The 25,430-nt window shown below is 39.2% G+C and overlaps 1 protein-coding gene across 5 annotated transcripts in view; it reads left to right on the top strand.

Annotated features, from left to right (window-relative positions):
• CACNA1C (calcium voltage-gated channel subunit alpha1 C) overlaps window positions 1-25,430 on the top strand; it is a 482,397-nt gene that overhangs the window by 299,128 nt on the left and 157,839 nt on the right. For all 5 annotated transcript variants that reach the window (XM_061444716.1, XM_061444714.1, XM_061444713.1 and 2 more), the window contains exons 6-7: window positions 14,497-14,658; window positions 16,402-16,598. In XM_061444716.1, coding sequence (XP_061300700.1) covers window positions 14,497-14,658; window positions 16,402-16,598 — 359 coding nt within the window. The remainder of the gene's footprint in view (window positions 1-14,496; window positions 14,659-16,401; window positions 16,599-25,430) is intronic.

Raw genomic sequence — 25,430 nt, 5'->3', positions numbered from 1 at the left:
AGGTTTTGTTTGTGTGGAACACTGCCAAGTACATTGTGCATCAGTGTTTTGGAAGAAGTAAGAGAAAAAGGCTCTCAAATACTTACAAGGTGTTTAGGCTGTAGTCTGTATATTCCAGTGAAGATTGTTCTTAACTCTGACTGGTAATATTCCTTTTGTTTTCCTTCCCTTTTTTAAGGAATATGATCTAATTTAATAATTTCAAACCATAGGGGAATTTTGTTTGTACAGTCTCATAATTCAGAGACACCCCCCACTGAAAGAAAAATGTGGGAGGAGTTCTGTATCAAAATAGTGACTTACAGAGTTTGAGACAGTAGGGATATGTCAGACTCACCATCCTCATAACGTAAGACTAAGCAAATCCTCTATCTCATGTTTGATTTGAGGACTCTGAATTCATTGTTGAGTGATTTATAAAAAAATGAGGCATTGATGCTTGTTGCCTATCAGAAGACCTCTTAGTAGTGTGAGCTAGAAACTAGTACTATACTGATGACATGGTCTTCAACTGCACCTGGTTCAGATCAGTTTAGGTGCACCTAACCAGGGGGTAACAGACATAATTTTTTCTCTCCTGTATAGTCCTTGCAAAGCTCAATTTGTCTAGAGGACAAATTGAACTCGGGTGTAATCAAAGCATCCTTGGAGCCACTCTACCTGGTGTGTGGAGAAGGCTAGGCCAGTAAATATGCATCCAGCACCATGCAGAGAGCCTAGTTCTTGCTGCAGGCACACTGCTCCTGAAACCTTAGGTTCTGCCTGTACTGGGAAAAGCAGGGAGAATGAAATGGTGATTTGTTTTAACTACCCTCAAATGTCCTCTCCCAGGGGAAATCTGCTGTTCTCATTTGTAGTATCATGTCAGCTTGGCTGTGCCAAACACTTTACTGGAGGGTGAGAATGAGACCTATAGCAACTTTACATGCTGTTAGTTACTTCTGTATCTCAGCATATATCAGTAACATTTGCCTTACTCCATCCTCAGCAGCTGACTGGCCTTTCTTTTTCTTCCTCGGGTGGTCAACCTATGAAGGAGACATTCCCTTACTTTCCCAGTTCCCCTACCAGACTATTTACAGCATCATTTGAGAGTTCTGAAGGTTTTGAATGGCCTTTGGGTACCCATGAGACCTGCCTGCTGATTGTGATGGGGATCACCATGTTGGCACAAATACAGAGTGTGTTTTACCCAAATGGAAGCAGAGCGACTGGCAACGCAGAGGGAAACCCATCTGGGCTGCTGCACTGTGGCAAGATATCGCTGCCTGGGTGCAGAACCTGGCGGTGAAGGTACGCCATGTAGATGCTCATGTACCTGACAGTCTGAAAGCCTTGGAAAAGGAATTTGAACCACTCTGAAACTGGATGAAGGACAAAGCTCTAAAAAGCAAAATGTAAAATGCTGCCATGGGAATTGGATTAGGGGAGCTTCAGAGCAGAACTTCTGAAAGCTCCTGTGGTTGCTCTCCTGCTTGGGCTTGCCAGCTACTGAGACAACATAGCTCAAGCTATTGTGTTGATTCAATTTTTCAGCCACTGAAATGAGCACACCCAATGCAGTTATTTAGCTTGCATTTGGGATTTATTTGTATTTAGTGCACAATCAAAATTTTCAACTGTAATTTCTCATTGTTTTCTGCACAGCCCAAGAAAATTATCACCACTTTATATAGCTGAGGAAATTATGTAATTGAGGTAATAAACACAGAAAATTCAAGAAATCCAAAATGGCATCTCTTTTGAGAAGCATGCGTGTTTGGAATATGGCAAAGATATATGAGCTGTTGCCTGCTTGAATAGGTTGAATAGCACATAGTAAATCTGAAGTTTTAAGCAAATGCTAACTGGAAGTCAGTAAGACACTTTATTTTTTTTAAATGTGTATGCTTCTGATAAAGTATAGTTGACAGTCATATGTTCTGCACATGATTTGTGTTTATACACTGGTGGAGCTCGGGGTTTAAATTTACCCTCCTGATGCATGTGAAGTTATGGTATGAACAGCATACCAGTGGAGAAGTCTGGCTTGCCTTCAGTGTGAGGAGATAGGAGAAGTGGCCTAATCAAAGCTTCCAAAGTGTGAAAGGTCTGTGTGCAGGTACAAAAGATTATAGTAAGATGGAGGAGACAATATATACTTGGTATTCTATTGTCACCAAATCTATAAAATAAAGATCATTGCCAACAGAGGGACTGCAAATACATTTGGGCAAAATTTGGCTTCCAAATCTTATTTTTGCCTTAAACTTTGTTGTTGTTGCATTTAATAACATCAGCTTTTGCCAAGTCCAGTTCCTTTCTTTTCTCTTGAGCTCTAAAAGCTGTAGGAAACGTGCTCTCAAGCAGATTTCTTATGCTCTCCTTCATTCTTGAACAAGACTTCTCAACCATCTGTACCATCGCTCCAGCACATACAGCACCGTGTGAGGACAAGTTGCACCACCTTTCCCATGTCATTGCCTAGCTGTTTTTAATCTCAAGAGGCAAATTTGTATTGCTTTCATTAAAATGGGAAGGGAGTGGAGAAAAAAGAGAGAGAACAGTCTGAACCAAATGTCCTCATTAAGCTTATTTCTTCATAGTTAACTTAAAACTCTACACATGCTTGCAAGTCCTTTTTTTACTTAGGTCACTGTTACTCAAGGGAGTCATTTTATTCCAGTGTAGCATCTCCCATAGGTAAAAATCATTCCCATGAGTAGGGCTTACACAATCGGGACCTAAAGCATGTTTCTTTGAGTGGTACAACTTGAAGAATGATGTAATTTATGGCAGAAGAGGTTAACTCGGCATAGCAAAAAGGGATTTGTCTCAGTAAAGAAGATTACTCACAGAGCCACAGACTTCTTGTTGTAATAAAGATTTCTCTCATATTTAAGGAACGTCAATGAAAACAGAGAAATATTTATTATTTGATCTTGGCTACATAGCTCTTTTAAAAATAGCATTAACTACAAATGTACCCAATAACTGTGTCAGCCTTTATCCTACCAATTACCATGCTTGCTGGCACGATTATTGAACATGTCTTCACAACAGAACAAAAATCCCAAAACCGTAATGTGGGACCACATCAGAGTGTAGGCAGTCCTTCCAAATGAAGAAAACAAAGCCCATGCTGACATCAAAGAGCAGACACGAAGATAGTAAAACAAATCTTAGCTTGGTTTAGTAAGAGGTTTTCAGAAGTGCTCTGGATGGATCAGACTTCCTTTATAGCACCTGTTTTTTTTGTTCTTCAAGTAATGCTCAGAGTTCCCATTCAGAATGGACATAGGGCAAAGCTTAGGGTGAGACCATGTCCTTAAGATGCTTGTCCTAAAGCATCCGAAAAATCTAAGAATGCCATCTGCTGTCTCCTAAGAACAGGTAGCATTGTTGTTTAGATATGCTTTTGTCTGGACCATGAAGGAGCAGAAGTATGTCTGCAGATTGTAGCTAATTGGTATCAGCGGGAGTGTGTTTGGTTCGCAGTTGCTCACTTGTAATTGTTGGCTGTTGCTGTCTCCGTGATGGGTGGGTGAGCTAAGATATTGCTGTTACTGATCAAAATAATAAGAATATGATCTATTCTGGTTTCTTCTTACTTTCTCTCCAAGATGACATCTCTGCTACATCTAATGTCATCCCAAGCTTACATCAAACGTCGTTTCATACTTTGATTCCAATTGGCTAAACTTTGCATTGCTTATTAATTAAGATCTTGTTCATTTTCTCTGAAGTGAATGCATGTCTATTAATTTGTTACTAAACTGCTGGGACTTTTTAACATGCCTGAATCTTTCTTATCCTGTCTAACACATGCTGGGTAACATTTGTCTCAGAAGTGGGACACAAGAAAGTTAGTGGAAGAGTGTTTTGCTCAGGACACAAGGCAGTACATGGATGTACCATTACTGGCATCATTCGAATTAATTTTGTTTGTCCTGGCCTTCCAAAAGCAGTGTTAGCTGCCTGTGGTCATCATTGTGACTTTTTCGCAAAGCATTATCAAAATACCAGCAAAGCAAAGAGCAGCAGACCAGTCAGATTGTTCTCTCAACCAGTGAATACATTTGAAGTCTCCTGTTTAGTCTCCAAATAATTATTTTTTTTACAATTATGATCTGAATTTTTAATAATATTACATCTGTGCAAGCACTATAGGAGAAAAAGACCTCCTCTCTGAACTGAGAGGAGGCAAATATGAGGAAATGTATTTAAAAATTCCAGTGGCTACACAAATCTGTTTGAGACCTTCCTTCTTCTCTTTAATCTAGCTTCTCCAAAGTCAGCCTTCTAAGCAAAAGCAGCTTTCTAAGTTATGTCTGCTTGATATTACTGTGCTAGTTGAGAACACAGGAATATTGGCTGGGATGAACAACTAATAAACTTTTCAATGCTTAAAATGTTCACCGATGGAACAAATAATTTGTTGTTCTGATCATGGGGAAATATTGACCAAAGGTAAATTATATCCCACCTAACCTGCCCAGTCTCTTAACATTTTATCAGTTTTCTTTCTGCCAGGAAAAAAGGAAGGAGATCAGACATTTTCTTAATTTCCTTTTTTCCCAGAAGCAAATCCAATTCCTGTTTAACACATGTAACAATAACCTATCCCATATGTGTTTTTGTTGCAACTATTTTTTTCTGACTTGTCTGAATAACTATGCCTCTTATTTTTTTCAGTTTTAGATTATCTTCTCCTGGTTTGCCCTGCCACATCAATCACAATTCAGAAAACATCTGCTAGCCCTCTGCAAAGAATCTTTTTTTCAACTTCAGTAATGCTAAAGCAGCTCAACATTTCCACATCAGGAGCATTTTTGACTTGAAATAGCATGTGGAATAAAAGAAATAAAAGAAATTTTTAAAAATTTATTTTTGTCCCTTTTTTTCATAAGGCTTACTAAATTTTATTTTCTTTAGTAGTGGATCTATAGAAATTAACTTTCATTATTAGATTACAAAAACTTTCTAAATTTTCTTCAAGTGTCTCATCTTCTAATCTGATACCATTCTTGCAGAGGGCTCCCCTTTTTGAAGGCAGTAGTATGCACCTGGTGTGAGGACTGGGACTTATCAAATGCTATGTATCTTAGAAGTATAATCTGCTGGGGTTTTTTCCTTTACATTAGTGTTACCACATTAAACTAACAGCCTGGATGACATTTCTGTCTTCTTTTGCATTGGCTGTTGGGTTTAGTGATTTTTAATTTTGTTTTCTGCAATAACTGTTGTTCCTTCTTGTTCAGCACGTTCCTGCAATTGATTCTCATAAATTGTTGCTGTGTGTTGGTTTTTAGTATGTATTGGAAGTTACCAAAAGATAAGTTCCTTTTAATCAGGTTTCATGTCTTGGTCGGAAATCAAACCAATATGTCCGTGTATCTATACATGCTTTAACTGCATACGAGATTTCCAAAGGCCTGTTTTAAATCCAACAGTTCGGTTGTTTATTATAAATAGCACCCGAGAGAATTTAGGGTTGAGTATCACCCTTGCCCCTCACAATATAGGTGAAAATTTAACTTGAACTTTAGCCCATCTTTTGCTTTTCACATTTCAGTGCTGAGATTGTTATTCACTTAAGGTCATTACTTTGGAGGGGGCCAAGTTCCGCTCAGATTTATATTAGTAGATTTCTGTTTCTGTAAAGAATTTAATTTAGCTGTTCAGTTTGCAGCAGGATGGCCTTATGATTCTCTCTTGACAGCTTATTATATGTAAAAAGAAATTAAAAATAAATAAATGCTTAGTTCCAATGCATTCCAGCAATACATACACAGTCTGTACAAAAGTCTTCCAAATTGTGCTAGTCATAAAGTTACAAAGAAAGTAAATATCAGTAAAGTACCATTCTTTAGTCTAACAAATACATCTTTTGAAAACTGCAACCATTAATTTTTCTGTCCAAACATAGTGGAGCTCCCTAGAGAGCTAAAGGAGGTTTTGCTTATTATATCAGAATGTATTTTTTCCCCTAAAACTACTTTATTGTCTGCAAGCAGAGTTTTAAGTATAATCAGGTTTATAAAACTCAAAAGCAACAGTCTTGCTAGTGTGGAAAAGAAAAAAGCTGGAGCTTCAGGTATTTGAGATTGGACTGATTAACCACTGAATAAATCAGTTCCTAAATTCAAACTCTTCTCTTAAAATTAAGAGTCAAAGTGATTCATGTTTGTCTGGCCATGTCTTTTCAAGGATTTTGGTGTTGTACCATGCATTTTCATTAACAGCATTTTTATTTGTTTAAAAAGAGAAATCAAGACACTATTGTTGATTGTATTGATACAGTTGTTTGTATCAAGACAGTAACACAGCAGTAATCACTCATTGTGTAATTCACATTAAATCTTTCATTACCTGATTAGGTAATGAAAGATTTCTATTTCTAAGTTCTCAAAAAACTCCTGAAAATTTTATCAGTTATTTTGAAAATGTCATACTGTGTCTTGCCGGGTCTTAGTCCCAACTATGCCTATTAAATACTATTCAAAGTTAAGAGGTGAAGTGAGTTTTCTTCTCCAGAGTTATATGGCCTGTGTTTGTCATATACAATGCTGCACTTCCACATAGATAGCCATCTAAAGAGAAGGTTTTAGGGTTTATCAAGTATTTTGTTGTACTTTTTCTATCATGAGAAGGTAAAACAGTGTAGCTCATGAGTATGCCAGTTGATGGGCTTGGAGTATTTAACCGCACCAAGAAGAGCAATTTCTGTCATCAATATATTTTTCTCCGAGTACAACAATACTGTAATATTACCACCCCTGGATGCACTTTAACATTGCATGATCCCTGTTAACGTTTGTTACCTTGCTAGCTATTACTTTTTCTAAACCCCTTCACAAATAATAAGCTAGAGAGTCAGGAGAAATAGCTCCGACAACTGAAAGACTTTGTAAGAGAGAAAGGACTATTTAGCAATGAACAAAAGGGGCTAATTTCCACTTACCTGAGGAGCTATGAGGATAAACAGTAAAAAATAATGCTGTTATGACCCTGAGATTTGGGCAACTTTACAAAGGTATTTGTAACCCAAAAAGTCATTAGTCCTCCAGATAAATGCTGGTACACTCACAATTGAGACCTAGGTGCTTTGAGCCCATTTCTGTTACTGTGGTGCTTTAGCACTTCCAGGTGCCTTAGTTCCTTGTTTCAAAAACTGCATCCTTAGGACACAGTAATGTGTGTAGTTATTCCTCAGAGCTGTATGCAAACAGCACTTGTCATTCTGAAACAAAGTTCTTTCATCATTGTCTCATTTCAGAGGTTACTTAACTATTGGTCTGGGGGGTGTTCATGTTCACTTGACCAGACTAAGGACACTGCAGCATTTTGACATGTTCCTATACAAGTGTTCTGACTGAATGCAGTGGCACAAGACTAGACCAAAATTTGTGCCTGTACTGGAGCTTGAAAGACTGTTCTCTTTCACAGCTGTGCTTAAGCATGGAGAAATTAAAAAAAGTAGAAGTGCGATGGATCGTTTCACTGAGAACTGGTGCAGTCTTCTGGCCAGGCTGCATAGCTCTGTAGGGAGATGAGCAAATAAAAGTTCTTCCTGTTTGTGATCCTTCACAGTAATTAAGTATAGATAAAACCTTTACAATGAGTCCAACAAGAGTTTTCTCTCAGAGTCCATGATCATCCTGTCAGCAGAAAAATCAAAGTTATTTCCTGGTAAAGGGTGACAGCTGATCCTTGCTGGCCCAGGAACTTCCGGGGCTCTTCTTGCATGCCGTTTACCTGCCTTACTTTCAGCCCATCTTAGGAATCTCTCTCTGGCAGTGAATACTTCAATTCATTCTTCCCCCTCTCAGCATAAGACTACTTTATAGCACACTGTGGTCTTTGTTTGCAGCAACCTCAAATTTAACTTACTGAACTTCATTTGTGGTTTTGCTCAAAATGGTCTTTTTCTCTGTCATGTGCAGTTTTCAGCAGGCAGCTAGTTGCAGCTTTTCTCTCCACGGTCCTTCTCTATCAGCAAGTCCCTACATGGGAGGGACACTACACCTTTGTGGTTTTATATTAAAAAATCTGTAGATCTTTCCCGATCATTCACCAGCTAAGCTAAGCTAAGCTGAGCTAGTGAATGGCTGGAGAAAAAAGCTGAGCTTGTAGGAGCTACCTAACGTATTGTGAATGGAAAGATGAGCAAGGTCCTCTAATCAGCAAGCAACTTTTTAAGAAAGTGAATGTTTATGTACTTTGGAAAAAAAGCCATTAAAAAAGGTAAAGCCCCCCAGGAGGGGAAAGGGATGCTTGTATGAGTGGTAGTAGAGGTTTCTTTCAGTAGAGAGGTAAAAAGCCTAAGTCAGTGCATGCATTTATCCAGCCATTCTCCTTAGGCATGCAAGAGATGGGCTGTGCGGCCACCGTGCTGAGGGGCAAGCTGTATTGTTTAGCTAAGTTAGGTCACTCTGACAGGCAGAGGATACTGAAGATGAATTTCTTTCCAAGAGAAAAAAATCCAGAATAAAGGGCTTGGGTTTGTTGTGGTTTTTGGTTATTTTTTGTTCTGCTGTTCTTTTCTTGCCTCAAAGGATGAGGGCAAGGGTGGTATTGAAAGACTTCACAAATATAAAACAATTGTATTCACATACACATGTTCATTTGTATGAGTCTCCTTTTGTGTGTGTGTGTGTATTTCAGTTTGAGAAGTCAATGAAAACATGATTTGAAAATGGAGGAATGAGAACAGTGGGAGCAGATGCCAGAACTTTCTTTTTTCTACTCATTCGAGCACATGCTTTTGAATTGTATGTTTGTATATGTTGAAATAGCATTACCTACTCCAAAATAGTAACTGTTCAGCTTGAAAAGTGTCCTCCCTAGTTTTTCTTTCACTTCAGCTAGATTCCTGTTCTGTGTCGTGCCTTTCCTTCCTATTCTAAGACCTTTTCTATTATTCTTGAAATAGAAATGACATCTGCAGCCCCAGAACATTGCACTACACCCACAGAACTTGCTTTATCTAGCAATCTGCCACTAATATTTTGAGACTCCAGCAAGACAGTAAGGACTACCTCTCCAAATTTTTACTGTACAGCTGTCCTTAACTGAATTGTGCCATATGAGTTCCCTTTGCAATACCGGTGAAGAAAGTCCTCAATGTTTTCCCTCGCAAATCATTGCAGATGTACTTAGCCAAGATATCGTACCATGACTGTGGACCATTTTATGGTAGAAATGTTTGTTGTTTTCCAGGCTTCCTTTAAAATTGGAAAATTTCATATTTATGAATATTTTTTTTTCATTTTTCTTAGCTAATGCCTATGTTTATTAAATGATAAATGTGCACTTTGGGGAATATTACTAGTTATATTGCTTGTGCTTTGGAAATAGAGATAACTGTAGTGACAGTCCCTTAGTATAGCATCAGAAATAAATGTGATCTGTCGGTAGGCCTAGCTGATGGCTGGGCATCGTGCATAAACTCTACTGCTTGAGTGGTTCCCAAAAGTGATCTGACTCAGGCACTGTGCTGAGTCACAAATCCTCCCCTGCTTCCTCCTTGCTTACAGAAAGTAGTAGTTTTCTTCTGAACTATATTAACAGAAAAATAATTACCTCCCACATCCTTGGCAGTGGCTTAAGTATGAAAATCTGTGTGTGTTTGTGTGTGTATCAGGAGGTGGAGGAGGGATGGATGGAGTTGAAAGTCCATCCCTTTTCCTTTTAGTCCTGCTCATTCCCAGAAGGTCATTTGTATGAGACTGTGCCTGTTTATAACTCCTGGTTCAGGCAATGCCATGATGTAGGCAGCTATAGCGCTGCAAAACCAATGAAGGAGTAGACTTGGGGTACGCTTTCTCTGAAGATCTGGGTTACTAATATCATGAGAAAAGGAAACCACCGTGTCCAGCAAACCAAGTTTCATCCAAACTTGAAAGCACATGAAAACGTAAGATAGGGCTGTGCTTGGAAAGTCCCAATATTTTTTTCTGAGACCAACCTAGCATTACTTTCCTTGGATATGTTCCACAGCACAACAACGCCAAGTGCATTTTAGCAGCTGGGTCTAGTGCACTTTTTTTTTTTTTTTTTTTTTTTTATGACATCTTTGCTGAGCATTGGTTGGAATCCAAAAAAGCTTGTAAGTACACAGTGGGGTATGTAGGTAATCCCATTGCTTTAGGTGCAGACACTTACATGCACGGAGATAAACATGTTCTTCAATAACTGCCTGAATTGATGAGGCAGCAACCAGCTCTTCTCATGATTGCCTTTCTGAGAGGAAAATGCAGCATCATATAATACCTCTAAAACACCTGCAGTATCCCTAACAGTATATTTCCCATAGCTTTGAAAAAGATCAATGTTGCTTGTTGTAATCTCTTTTTCCTCTTTCTTCCATATTCCCTGTGCTTCCCAGTTGCACCCTAAACCTTTGGGTTGATGCAGTCCTCTAGAGACTGAAAAGGGCTTGACCTAGTAAAAAAGCAATGTTGTTCTCATGTAGTAAATATTTAAAACACTTTATCAGTGTAAATAAACACTAAATTCTGTGAGCCCAGGGAGTGGCATTAATGTGTTTTCTTACTGAAACATTTATGGAGCCAGTGTCAGCCAACAAAATGCAGCCAAGAAGTTTTTTTTTTAAAGGTAAGCTGAAGAGCTTTCAAAATAAATATTAAGAGCTGTTTAAGATCTTCAGTTATTAACAAAAGAAAAGTGTAGGCTGTAAAACTGCAAATAATCCCTTTTGTGGCACTCTCCCTAACCTCTGTGCGGTTATCTTTTTGTCCAGCCTGGAGTGAGCCCCTCAAGGCAGATGCTGTGCCTTCACAGATATTTGGAGTGTCTAGCACATGGAGAGAGCTTCCACAAATTACTAAGTAATTTTAGAATACCGAATATTTGAAAACCATTTATTTTTATATTTACTGCCAGGGTGTAATTCAGGACTCTGTGTTTATGGTTGGCCACCGATGGTATTGCCAACCCCTGTAAAGCAGTGTAAAAACGCAGTTCTTCGCTCTGCTGTGGGAAGGCAGTTACTGGCATCACCTTCTTGGAACCCAGGGGCCAGCTTTGCAGTCTGATAAGGTCACTGGGCATTCTGATTTAATTATGATTATAAGCTGCAAAGCTCATTGCTTGGAGTGCAAGCCTTACCTCCACAAGGGATAAAATGCCAAAGGTGTACAGTGTGCAATGGTGTATTGCAAAGGGCATCAGGCAAGTGGAACTGTAGTGCCCTTGTATTGTGAACACCCGTGTTGGATTATATCTGCTTGTCACAGTGTGCAAAGATTAAGAGCATGAATGAGTTGGGACAGAGGAGTTTAGTTTTTGGGGTTTTAGCCGGTGGCGGGGTAGGTGGTGTAAGTTCAACTGGCTTTTTTACCTCTGCAGAGGGAAAAACATGTAAAAATGTGTAGAAGGCCTCACCATTGATTAGAAAAAGTTTTGTGACTGCATGTAAGGGGATGGTTTGTCTTCATTTACCCTGATTAGAAGTGCATCTAATCATCCACAGACACTGCACCACTCAGATTTCAGAACACAGATTTTGAAGCATCCCTGTTTGTTCCACCTACCCATGGTTCTCCCCGAGTCCTTTAATCCTTACTTTATCTGTTCTCCCTATTCTCCGCCCTTGCTACTACACCAACTTTTCTGATTGTCCAGGCCTGGTTCCTCATGCCGTTCCTTGCAACAGCTGTTCATGTTGCAAGTGGCTGCCTGAGCTGCGAATAATTTACTGTCTGCAACTATATTGAAGCAATAAGCTTGACAACAATGTGGGGAGCATGTGATGTGCATATAATCCTGTGCACTTCTACTAGTAGCACTTGTCACCTTCTGAGAGGACATTTCTAAAGTTGATGCATAGTTAGTGGTTTTAAACTTTTAGAAACTCTCTGAATACTTCAATGGTAATATATGTAAGCTTGTTAATTAATGGAGTCATCTGGATTCAAAACCAGGCTGCTCTAACAGGGTACTGCACAGCACACACACATGTTGATTCATGCTAGAAGTATGCAGTAGCTCATCTCTTCTTCAAAGTTTTGGTTTATTAGCCTCTAGAAGCTTTTTCTCTAATTAAGCTAGCTGAAGCTCCTGTAAATCTTCTGGTGGTACATGTTCCCTTGACTGTCTAATCACCTTGTCATCTTATGTTTATGGTGCATGCCTTTGATTTCACGAGCACTGCTTTGTTAATACAAAGGGCATTGGTTTGTCCAGACACTATCTTCTCTGGACATCTGTAGTTCACTGAAGCACTTTCATGGCATGGGTAGTAATGAAGCTACCTTTAAAAACCTTGTTCATCGTTGTGCTTGTCTTCAGTACCCTCTCAAGAGCACTGGGTAGATCCTATAATGAAAATTAAACCAGTTAAGAATAACAGTAATTAAGGGTAAAATGCATAGCACCTTGACTATAATTTGGATTAACAGGGCTCCTAAAGTCACTAAAAATGGAAGCCTTTACTTGCCTTTGTGTAGATTTATTTGAAGCTACAAATAGTTCAGTCTGCAGAGTTTGATTTTTTTTAGCTTCAGAACCATCTCTAGTCTTTTAACTTTCTTGTGTTACACATTGGTTGGGAAAAGGTGGGACATTGTTGTAATTTTCTGCTGAATGTAACATTCTTGACTGCTGTGAAGTATTGGGTGATGTTCATGTGGAAAGCAGTTCATTTTCTGTATGTATTTTGAATTAGTAGACTGAATAAGGTGAGCATCTAGGGGAAAAGAATGACTGCCTCATGTAATCACAGCAGTATTTTTACCCCAGAGATATGCTTATCCAGAGTAAGTACTTAGAGGTAATTGAGTGAGCAGAACAGCTCACTCTTTTCTAGGATGAGTTTTGATCCTGTCAGTATTTTCCTTCATATAAGGAAATTCCTTGTGAAAGCCAGAATGTTTCATGCTGACTATCACTCCTGTTGGATAGTAACATGAACCATTAAGAGATAACTGAACTGACTGCAGACACCTGAAAAAACACTGTGACCAGAGGGGTGCTGGTAGCCAGTTTTGGATTACTGGCAGTGGCATCTTGCTGGCCTGGCAGCTGATGCCACCTTTGATTGTTTCTGCTGTGTTCCATGTGGCTGGGGAGCAATGCAAAGTGTCAGCCTTAGCTGTGAATTGACAGGAGGATTGCCTACAAGTGAAAGTGTTTGTCAAGAGATGTGTCATCCTTATTAGAAGGTATTTAAATTAGTTAGGAAAAAGTAAAAAAAAATGAAAATCCAAGATCTTAGGTGATAGATTTTAAAAGTTAATAGTTATCACAAACTCTCTTGGCAGATCTGTAGCAGTCATTTACAACTCATGAATCACATTTTTTCAAAAATCACAGCTAATATCAACTTCTCTAAGGAGATGACAGCATTTGCAGGAGACATTAATGGTTTCTGGCTCTCAGTCATTGCAAAATCATGAACTTGTAATTGTTCTGATATGGCTATTTGTAGACTATAGAGTTCTAGAGGTCTCTCAATATTTCCAGCATTAATAGCTTGCCAGTGACAGTGGTTGCCATCACTGCCACCAGTCATAATAACTTAAGACCTTTGTAAATGCAAATCCTTGCTAAAGGCTGGCTTTGTTATTCTGGCTTTACAAATAAGGAGAAAGAGATGAGAGGCCCATGAAATCTGCAGTTTGAGTCAACTGCATCTGAGGGTACACTGCTTAGTGCTTGAGCAAACTCAGCTACAAGTCACCTTCCCTCACCCATTATGAAATATTTGGTTCACTCATGATTAGGATTTATACCAGTCTCATGCCTTAACAGCAGCCATGTAATAATATTTTGTTCATATCCCTTTCTAGGGACCTGGACAGCCTCTATTATAGAATGATCCCTAAATCTTGTGGCAAAACCAGCACTGCTAGTTCTGATTCTCCCTCTGTTCAGACTGAAGTGAGGTAGATCTGGAGTGCGGGAAGATCCCAAGAGGGCTGGGAGCTCTCCGTCAGTATAGGTTTGGCGGTCCTTCAGGTTCTTCAGCAGCTCAGGCTGTGGGTGAGATGGCTTGACCCCTGGAAGAACACAGAATCAGATCAGGGCATGACTTCAGTTTACCATCTTTCCCCATGCTCTGGGATGCAGCTCTATGGTGTCCCAGCACTTGCCCTCTTGCATGTCTCGGTGCTCTTGTCCTGCTTCAGTTCTGGTTGTTTTTCATTTTTCCCGTGCTTTAACTCTCCTCAGTACTCTCCTGGGAACAACTTGTGTCTGGTTTTCAAGAACAGGCAAAATAGCTAATGTATTTCCTCCCCAGTGTGGTGGTATTTCAGTGACAGGTAGGGTAATACCTGCTTTACTTTAGTCTGTGATCCATGATGCGATGGTAAATTTGTGAAATATTGGGTATTTTCTGGAGGGGCGTGATCTGTAAATGTAAATCTTTATGTCATCAAGACAATGAGTTCAGGTGAGGGGGGGTGAAATAAAAATGACATTATTGTGCAATTTATAGCCTCTCTATTTTGTTCTCTTGCTGATAAATGTTTCCTTCTGCTCTCTCTGCAGGTCTCCAGGTAGTTTTAAATTCAATTATCAAGGCCATGGTCCCTTTGTTGCATATTGCCCTGCTGGTGCTGTTTGTCATTATTATCTATGCCATCATTGGACTGGAGCTATTCATGGGAAAGATGCATAAGACCTGCTATCATGTGCAAGGGGGACTGATAGGTAAGGAGAAAACTATATCATACACACAAAGTTTTTCTGAGGAAGGCATTCCCCATATATCTCAGAGCACTTGTGCTGTCTGTAAAGGCTACATGCAACCTGTCAATTCATGCTGAACACAGTAGTGAACTTACTAATGTGGACCTTTGGCGCTGCAAGCAGCCAAGGTTCTTTAACAAGATTCTTTAACAAGGATCTTTGAGACTTTAACAAGGCTCAAGCAACACTAAAGTAGTGATGATTTCACCACTAAGCAGACTGAGCTATAAATGAGGTGGCATCACAAACACATCTCCATTTTAAAGTAGTATTATTGTGAAAGATTACTGTATATTGTAAAGGAATTGAGGCCCATTACCTTTTATTTTTAATCACAGGCTGTGACCACGGCTAGAAGCGCAGCTAGTATGAAAGCAAGATTATATTAATGGGAAGAAACTTTTTGCACCAAATCTATCAGGAAAGAATTTTCAAATTTAGATAGAGAAATAAATACTCAAATTTCAAAATAATTCGATTGTGTTATCACTCACTCATCTAACCATCTGCTCTTTTTCATTTGATTTACTGAACTTGAACAGCAGTAATTTCCCATGTGGTGGTGGGTGCCAGTGTCTAGGACCCGCTTCAGCTTATAACCAAGAAAATATTGTACGGCAGGAAATTGTTTCAGAAGTTCTATATTTTCTGCTTTTATAACACTGGCAGATCTCATTTTCTGGAAATGATGCTAGAACTATAATGAATTCTCAGTCTGATTTACAACTTTCAAGTGTATATATCTTTCTCCATAGTGTGGAATTATTTATGTTACAGCATCAAAGTCTATTATTGCTGTTTCTGGCATGCTTTAATGATGAGAATGTGATAATAAATTTTGGAAAATTGCATTTTTTTGCCATATAGGATGAGAAACAAACATAGTTATCTGCTCCCTGCTCCCACACACATACATGCCTGCATCTGTTATAAATGTAGCACTAAGGTCTGAAATCCATATATTAAAAAAAAAATTAAAACTTTTATTGCATGAATTTTTGTGATTATAAAATGGGGGGGGGGGGTTGCATTTTTCATATACCAAAGCATTTAGGCAGGCTTGTTGTATGGGTTCTCTGATTTTTGGAAGCACCTGTATGGAATAAGGGCTATATAATCAAGCTGCAGTCTTACAGAGCTCATCAGTGACACTGGGCTACTGCTGAAATGCCACACAGCTTTTAAACTCCAAAAGAATGGAGCTCCAGACACTCTCTGCTGTGATTTAGCAGTGGCCCAGCACCGTATCAACCTATCTCCAGAGCACTGAAGCCTGTCTGCTGCAGAAGTTCAGCTTTCTTCATTGGAGTACCAGTCAGTGCTGCAGTTTCCTTCCAAGGTTAACCCAGATGCCAAGTGACTGCAGTATGAAAACACTGGTCATATCATGCAGCCTAGAGAAATGTAATAGACTTGATCTAATGTTCTCTTTCATGTTGAAAAGCATGATTTCTTCCTCATAGGACAGTATGCTTGTCTTATCTCAGTTTTGACTGTAAAATTTGAAAGCTTATCCATTATTTTTACAAACAGAAAGTGAAGCATAACAAAGCATTCCTCTGCCCATTAAAATGAATACAGTTGCTTGTGTATTTATATAGAAATCTGTTAAATTTGCTGCAAAATGTATTTCTTCAAATAGCCTTCACTCACTCATGGCAATTAGTTCTCTTCATCTCCTTTTTCTCCCTCCTCTCCTTTAAGATACACCTGCAGAAGATGATCCATCTCCCTGCGCTCCCCAGTCTGCGCATGGGCGGCAATGTCAGAATGGCACGGAGTGTAAGGCAGGCTGGGAGGGGCCTAAGCACGGCATTACCAACTTTGACAACTTTGCTTTTGCCATGCTGACAGTGTTTCAGTGCATCACAATGGAGGGCTGGACAGACGTACTGTACTGGGTACGTATCCGAAAATGATAAGATGAAAGCCCTGCTCATGTGCTATGGCTATGGTGAAGCTTCACAGCTTTGGAGCTTTCTTTCTTGTTTCTATATAGTGAAGGCATGGTTGAAGGCATGGAGCTTTAATTAGTTCAGTATATTAGTGGGTAAAATGGGAGGTTTTATCTGGTGCAGTTAAATGAAATGTAAATGTTGAGCTTCCAGTGATATTCTAATGTTGAAAGATGGCATGTGGTTTAACGGTTTGAAGATAATCAATGTACCTTTGTTGAGCTGAATGTCATGTAAAGACCTTCTCTGCAGGAGTGAAATATCTTGTACATCTCCAAATTACCAGTGTAGAAGTATTTATGACAGAAACTGGGTGCTCTACCAATGGCATTAGTGTTACAAAGGTATTACGCTGATCACTCGTAGTTTTTATAAGAAAGGCCTCACAAATCCCTTTTCATGCCAGCACTGCTTCTGATTATGATTTTTATCACAATAGTATTATAATAAATTCTCGAAAATTTTAAATTGTTATCAATCATGGTTGCATGTTTAGCTGAAACATGGTACTATCTTTAAGCTAAATTCAGTCTCATCTTGCCCTTTATCCTAATTCTGGAGGTTCAATAGCTTTAGTTTCTACCTTGTAATTCCTGATGTGTTGGGAAATTCAGTGGCAATACGATTATATTATAGGAGTTCAAATCAGATTTAGCCTTCACCTGTAAACCAGATATAAACATGTTTCTTGATTCAGCTCTTGCCATCAACTTTTGCAGCAATTCACACACAGCTCGGTCAGTCCCGTTTGTGTAAGGCTAACCCAGACTCTGACTAACTTTGAAGACTGGCGTATTATGGCACTTGATTCTTCAGGATGGTAGGATGTGCTGCAATGCATGATGGAATTTAACTCAAGAAGACCCAAAGTACACAATAGGATAATCTGGACTGAGGCAGCTTGCGCTGTTAATCAACATCAGCTGTCTTCTACCCACCAGTGAGTTACAGTTTACAAGATTTCCCTTTGAAGATTTAGCTTATCTGCAATAGATAGTCTCTATGTTGAACAGCTAGAAGTTGTCTCTTTATCCTCATAAATTTAGATTAGAATTGTGACTCAAGCTTCTTTTTAATGCCTGAGATAAAGGGCAGAGATCAAACCGCAAGGGGAGTCTGGGTCTCAGAGCACAAAAATTGCCTTTACTTGAAAAGAGGGTATAGACTGATAATAAGGAAGAGCAGAAGTTAAGTCAGAAACATAACTGAGCAAAACTACTCCACAGCTCAACTATAACTATATATGATATGCCTGTCTTTTTATCACATTTAACTCACATTCCTTCGATCTTCATGTGATTGAGAGGATTTAGAGGTAGTTCAGGGGAGACAGAAGAGACTAAAAGCAGAAACAAACATGAAAAGAGTTTTGGCAGTGTACACTGTTTAGTATCATGAAACCTAACTAAAAGTTGTCACTGTTTTCTCCAAAAGCACATGTAATGAAAACCCCTGCCAATCCCCACACTTTTGGATCCAGGCATCATTTGCATGATGGGATGTGACTCGTTCAGAACTCGGTTATCAGTTACCTAATACCAGAAGCCAAAACCTTATATTCAATGTTAAATGATTTTCTAACATGACTGCTGCAGGTGGTCTGAGTTTTTTACGGCATCCCTGCAGCAACCTGGATTTTAGCTGTGGGCCTTTGTTGGGTATTCAGCCAGCTTTTTTCACGAATTTCCTGATCTGTTCTTCTACCTTTAGAGACAGTATGGTGAACTAAGACCTGAAATTAATACTGATTGATGGTCATTATTTTTAGGGGCATCTATATAATTAGCTTTTTATATTATGGCTTTGATAAAATCATAAAATCATAGAATAGTTAAGGTTGGAAAAGACCTTAAGATCATCTAGTCCCAACCCCCCTGCCATGGGCAGCGACACCTCTCACTAGACCATGTTGCCCAATGCTCTGTCCAACCTGGCCTTGAACACTGCCGGGAATGGAGCTTTTACCACTTCCCTGGGCAACAGTGTATCACTGCCCTCACAGTAAAGAACTTCTTCCTCATATCTAATCTGAACTTCCTCTGGTTTAATTTGAACCTGTTACCCTTTGTCCTATTGCTACTGTCCTTTGCTTTGGAAATAAGAGAAATATTTCTTATCATTGGTTTCCAATTATTACAAGACAAGACTACAAAAGAGTTAGCATTGCAGACAAAATTTCAGTAATTGAGGAGAAGGAAATTTAGTTTGTAAAGAAAAAAACGTATCACCTATGTTTAAAGGCCATGAAACACAAAATTAAATACCTGAACGACTGAGCTGACAGGCATGCTCAGTTAAGCTGCTGTAAACAATTCTTAGAGTATTGTTGTTCCATAAGACCTTTTGCCTCTGTTTCATGTTGACAAAGTGGATAGAAGTCAACTGTGATCAGTGCTTGGCATATGGTAAAGAAGGTATTTGAGATGCAATGTGTATTTCCTTCTGCAGAGAAGTCTGTGCCACTTTGGGGGCAGATGTTGTTTTGGCAGTTACTATAGGGCACACTTAAGAGAAGCATTGTGGCTTTAATATTTATATGTAGAAACAGTCTCTGAATATTGACACTGTATTTTCATATGTGGATGTTTCAAACCTGATCAATTGTGGTTTATACTATAAGTTTTATAGTCTATGAAAAAGGCATTCTAACTTAAGCTAGCTAGATCAAAAGTAAGATTATTTCTGGATAGTAAATAGAAAAAATGCAACATTTCAATCTCTGAGAGTGAAGGACAAATTTTAGTAAGTGGAATAGGATAGAAATAATCTATTTTAAACTTAGTGTGAGCCATTGTTTCTTTAGTGAAGCCTGACTCATTTATAACTCTACTCCCTGGCCTTTACCTCTTAAGCCAAGAAAAGTGGCCTTGTCATAGACAACCCACTGGGGTCTGCATCTCCATAAGAGTGTAGAGATAGGAGACTATTTTCTTCTCAAGTAGATAACACTTTGAGAGAACTCCTGGATCCACATTGAGGTCCTGGAAATTAACACTTGCGTTGTTAGGAAATAAATCTGCAGAGTTTATTAAATTGGAAATGCAGGTCCTCACTCTCCAACTACACCCTGAGATAGAAAGTTGGTTGTCCATTCTACACTGAAAGGAAAGCACAGATTAAAGAACAGTGCAAGAAAACATTATCTGCAAATCAGACTGTTTTGCAGCTGAAAATTTTAGGAGATGACTTTCAGAGGTCATTCCTTAAACTTAAAGATGTAAAGTAATTAATATTAAAAGTGCTGAGCATTCAAAGCTCAAGCACACTGTCAGGTTCTCAGCTCCTCTGCAATTCAGAGTAGATACCAAAGTATGTAGGGAGTTTTCTTTGCTTCCTCCTTAAACCTGAAAAGAGCGTAAAGCTCAGCAGAACCACAGCTAAAGCTCTCTGCCGAATTACTTGGCTGGAAATGTTTAGACAATGGAGCAGTTCCCTTGGTCTGAGCTTTTCTACAGGTGCTTTTCAATTATATCTTCCTATTTTCTGAAAGATAGCTTTTGAAAGGTACCTAGATCTCTGCATTCCTCTCAGTGGGAATGGAGGGAGCTTAGCACATTTCAGCATGTTGCCCTGAAAAATATGCTAGCAATCTTATGAAACCTATGTCTGTCTTGTGCCATACTTTGCAAGGTTAAACCTGCATGTTTAAAAGTTAGAAATCTGTATGACATTCCACAAGCCTTGGACTCCTAATCCACTTAGTAGCTCTTCAAATTCTATCTTCAGTTTCCTGCTTCCTTCTTCATGCTTCTCTGCATGCCTCCTTCAGCTTTTTGCCTCTTTAGTGAAGCCTGTCTCCTCTCTCATGGAGTACTATTTCCCAGCCTGTGGTCCGCAACTTCACAATAAGATAATGAGAAACAGGAAAGCAATAAACTTTTATTCCTTAGAAAGATTTTACATCAATAAGATCAATATACTTTCCAATCTCCTCTCGCTCAGTAGATAAGACTTGTGAGGTAGATTGGTATCTTTTGAAATGTGAAAGAAAAATGTTAAGGAAAGCAGTTTGACACTGCTCTAGTGGCAGGTAAGATATTACTTACAAGGAGCCAAAATTTTAATGTGAAATAACTATATCGGACAGGATGAGAATCCATGCAAAACAACCTTGTTGACTCTTTGCTGAAAAATTGATCTTTGTTGAAGGGAGAGTTAAGAGTTTATAGAAGCACATCTCCTACACTGCCTCAATCTTACAAGGTTTGCTTTGTCCCAGTAAAACTGCCAGGTGGCTTTATCTTATATGCATTCAGTTTACAGAATTATTTGAGTAGATAGGCACCTCTTATGATATGTCACATCATAGGTTTTCCTATGCATGGTTGAAAGATCAAGCTTATTATTCTCAAAACTCTCCTTAATGTGTGATCATCTGGCATTAGCAGCTCGCTCGCTTGTGCAGGCACCAAGGCCCATTTCTGAAGACCTCTCAGTCTTGGAAACTTCAGCAGCAGATGCAAATCTAAATGTTACAAATGGAGTTATTTTGTATTTTGTAATCAGTCTCTGCTGCAGTCTGTGACTTCTTATTGTCTTGTTGACTAAGGAGGAAAATTAATCCCTGTGCATTTTGTAACATCCTGTTTAAGTATTTGTAGACATTTGTTGCCTTCCCTTAATCTTTTTCTAATCTGAGTAGATTCAGTTCTTTCAACCTTCCCTAATTGGGCTTCTTTTTAATTATTTTTAAACAGTTTGTTTCTGTCCTTCAGGGGACGCTTTGCTTCTGAATTAGATACAGTTTGGACAGTGCCCTGTCTCTAGAAAGGCTTTCATCTTCATGTGAAATGTGCTTTCTGTAGCTGAAGCCTTATGACACTGCATGCAAATCTGCCCACTGCAGCCTCAGTTTTATGTACCTGGTCTCTCCACTCCCCTACATCTAAGCTATTATATAAATAAAAGAAAAAAGCAAGTGCAAAACACATCCATACATTGTTGTATTGGGCTGTTCACGTTGCTGGGTAGTGGAGAACCTGGTCCTGAGTTGTTCTGCATATGGTTTGGCCACTGCAGCTTGAATTCGAGGACTGAGTAATTCTACATGATTTATGTGCTTGATGTTTATTAATAATAAGCAGCCATAAGCCTGACATAATTTGTGGAGTATTGGCTTTGTCCCATGTGATTTGGACCATGCTTCAGAATACTTGGTTGAGTCTCTGAAAATAACATGCAGCGCCTCCAGGGACAGTTTACCTCAAGGCTTTAACTGTAAACTGAAGAGTGTGGTATTATTATAGATGGACTAAAGCCAGGTCTGAATGAGATCCAGGGCACTAATCTGCCCCTGGAAGAGACGCCTGACCTGGCACGTGATAAGTTGACTCCCTCAAATTTAACCAAACAATCCTCGGTGGGCTTCTCAGCCCCTAGGCAAGAAGGTGTTTTGGTAGTCTAAAACAGTGTGGCAGAGCCACCACAGTGAAGGTAGAGTCACAATGTAGCGAGATTGAATCAGTGAAACATTCAGAAGCATCACATCCCCAAGGGCAGCAGAGAGTAACATATATAGATGAAGTGAGTTAAACAGGCTGCTCAGGAAGATCCTTCCATCTCTGAATGAGAGATCATACTTCCAAGAGTCACTAAATGAGCTTCAGACGGGAGTTTACAGTAACCCTTACAATTCCCATCATGAAATCAAAACAGTACAAACTGGACAACAGATATAATTAATTTTGCTGACAGCATTGACATATCTTGTGGGCTTTTCTTATCTCCCCACAGTCTGTTGCAGCCAAAGAGGAAGATGATGTGAGGCATACAGAGATATTGCCACAAAGTGGAAGACATTAAACACAAAGCTGCAACCCCCAATTTTTTGCCAGCTGTGTTTTTCCTTCTAACCCTTTATTCTTGCAGCACTTAGGCTTGAATTAGTAAGGCTTTCCACACAAGAGAATGATCTGATTCTAAGAATATATCTGTCTACATGTTTCCATGGTGTTTATTCCCATCCGCCCCCACCCCTCCAAGAAAATGTTGGGCTTGTATTGTTGTGGGGTTGAGGTTTTTTAATCATCTTTTTGGCAGGGCTTTGTATGGATGTGAAAAATTTACAAAGAATATGCATGCAAGTATGAGCAACCCGTCTCTGTAATTGCAGAGGCTATTTCTTCTCCATCTGTAACAGCGGTGGGTAAGGGGAGAGGGCCCATAGTTCAGAGCACTGAAGGGCCACAGCATTAATGCGCTGAAAAAACAGTGTCCACCCTTAATTTGCATAAATGCTGACCTAAATCTGTTTTCTTTTTTCTCATGAACAACTGCATTTCAACTGTTGTGGTTGCTTGTACTGCTACCTTGAAAATGAGTAACAGCAGCGACTTGCTGGTTGCCACCTGCCACGAAAACCTGCTGCTGAACATTTGTTCAATGCAAAATCAGCACTTATTGTGTGAAATGAAGTTTCCATGAGCCCTTCAGACCTCAGCTTTGGACCTCTCAGTCCTCTTCCTTTACATGGAAAGAAACTCTCCATTAAAAATAAGCTGCTTTGGGTTGGTTATGGGGAGGTGTTAATGGAGACCATCTGCCCAGTGCTCCTGCGTGGGAAGGACCTCTTTAATAGCCCTGTCTTTCTGTTGCCCTTTCTCTATTGTTTCTTCCGTTCTTTCTTAGACTGTTTCCTAATTGCTACTGTCTAATCACCAGAGACCTTTCTTGTCTTTAATCTTCTATCCCAGAGCTATAAAATTAAGAGATTAACTACTGAGCTAAATCAACCTATATGACTTGGGATTTTGAGTGCCTCTGTGAATGCACTGCTTTGGGCCCTACTACCAGTTTTTCAAGAACTGAAGATCTTTGCCTTCTGAAACAATTGTCTTCAGAGTTGTTAAGTTCGGACCCATATGCTCCAGACAAATTCACAAATAACAGACTTTGGTTCATTATCTAGACCCTGGAAAGAAAAAGACAGGGGCATACGACCAAGGTCAGAATGCAAGTGGTGGCTTTAGAACTTTTGTAAAACTCATGTTTATTTTAAGTTTAATTTTTTTCAGCATCTTGTTTTCTAGACAAAGAGCAATGCCACTAAACCCTTACCAATCTTACTGTGAATAAAAGTCTTTCCTGCCTTCAGTGAGAATCGGTCCACTAATGTTGGCTTTATTCATTGATTTGAGTGGAATTTCTGCGTGAGTGGGACTTAAGGACTCGGTATGATGGGTGGTCATACATCATAAGTGTATAATTTAGCTGCACCCATGGCCTCCTCTAGAACTGTTTCATTCTAACTCCAATCCTCTGAGCTGCATCTAAATTGGAGGCCTAAAAGCAACATTGGGCACATCTCCCTAAAGAGACCAGAAGTAGAAAATTAAGAGTAGGACTCAGTCAGGGGAAAATTTACCGCAGAACATCCGTACTGTGGATTTTTAAAACATACCTAGATTAAATCAGTTCTGGACATCATGCTGATCTCACCTACTAGATGTTGCTGATAAAACTCATAAGGAAAAGAGAAGGGGAATCTTGTCTGCCTATAGTGCAGTTGTACCTCCTTCAGAATCTTTGAAAGTAATTTCTCCAATGAACTTCTAATGCTCATACAATATCTGTGAGTGGCTAATGTGCGTATCAGATTAAAGTGTAGTTCTAGATGCCGTACATTTTGAGAATTTTGAGAGTGATTTCACAAATGAAAGTTGGATTCATAATCTAAAATGGAACTGATTTCTAGAAATATCATAGATCAAGAACTGGCTACAAAGGAAACTGGGTTAAATAGTGACCAAGTGTAAAACAAGAATTGACAGTCATGCCTCCACTTAATAAAGAAGGTAGTGATTATCTACAGCTTACAGTACTGTTTTTCATGATCTTTATTTTTAAGAACTTAATTGACTATGTAAATCAATGAACAGTGTGTGCTTGCATATTCTTGTGCATGAAGCAATCAGTGCTGTTCTAATAGACTTGTGGTAGAATTTGCTATCAGTCTGCACTGAGATAAATAGAAGCAGTTATAAAACGGCAGGACAGTAAAACGGGCAGAAAATCCTTTCTGGATAATCAGCTGTGCAAATGTAAATACAAAATAAGCAGAGCCAGGAAGGGATAGCCCAGAATTCTAAGATGAAATTAAATCTTTAGATTTGGAGACCCACCATCCTAGGGGATATTTTCATGCTTGAAATCAGCACTTTATTCTTTTGGAGTTGAATTTCCAAAGCCTTTAAAAGATGAAAAGGTTTTTAAATAACTGAGCAGCAGTAAGAGATGGAACTGCTGCAATAGCTATAATGGAAGAACTATCAGCCCTGTGGCTCAATAGCCTTTGGGCTTTTGGATGACTTTCAAAGTCTTTTTAAAAGGGGAAAAAAACTATACGCACTTACATGGGAACCAGGCAACTCACGTAAAGCTCTCTGACTTTTGACTCTGGAGGCCTGAATTCAAATCCTGATTTGGACACAAGTCCAAATAATTTTTGGAGGTCACTACATTCCATTTCTGCAAATTGCAAATTCACCCAACAGGCTAATTCACTTATGTACTTATGTACTCAGTCACATGAGAGAATGGAACACCTTTATGGGTGCTGTTACCTGTATAGGGACCTGACTTTGGCAGAACTCTGCAGATGGATCAATGACATGAATATCCTATAACTAGAGGCAAAAGTAGTGTCACTGTTGATGTTAGATGTTGAGGAGGGAAGAGGTAGGGAAAATGGTCTGTCAGCCACTTGTATCAACAAGCAGAATGGATCAAGAGCAAGGGCCTGGCATACTAGCCTACAAGCTGTGTTTATGGAAAGCCTTG

The sequence above is a fragment of the Pezoporus flaviventris genome, unplaced genomic scaffold (genome assembly GCF_033815535.1).
Source record: "Pezoporus flaviventris isolate CSIRO_AGI_PZ_B2104156 unplaced genomic scaffold, CSIRO_AGI_Pfla_v1 ptg000002l, whole genome shotgun sequence".
Lineage (NCBI taxonomy): Eukaryota > Metazoa > Chordata > Aves > Psittaciformes > Psittacidae > Pezoporus > Pezoporus flaviventris.
Note: the sequence above shows the minus strand (reverse complement) of the source record. Positions and strands in the feature narration are given on the sequence as shown.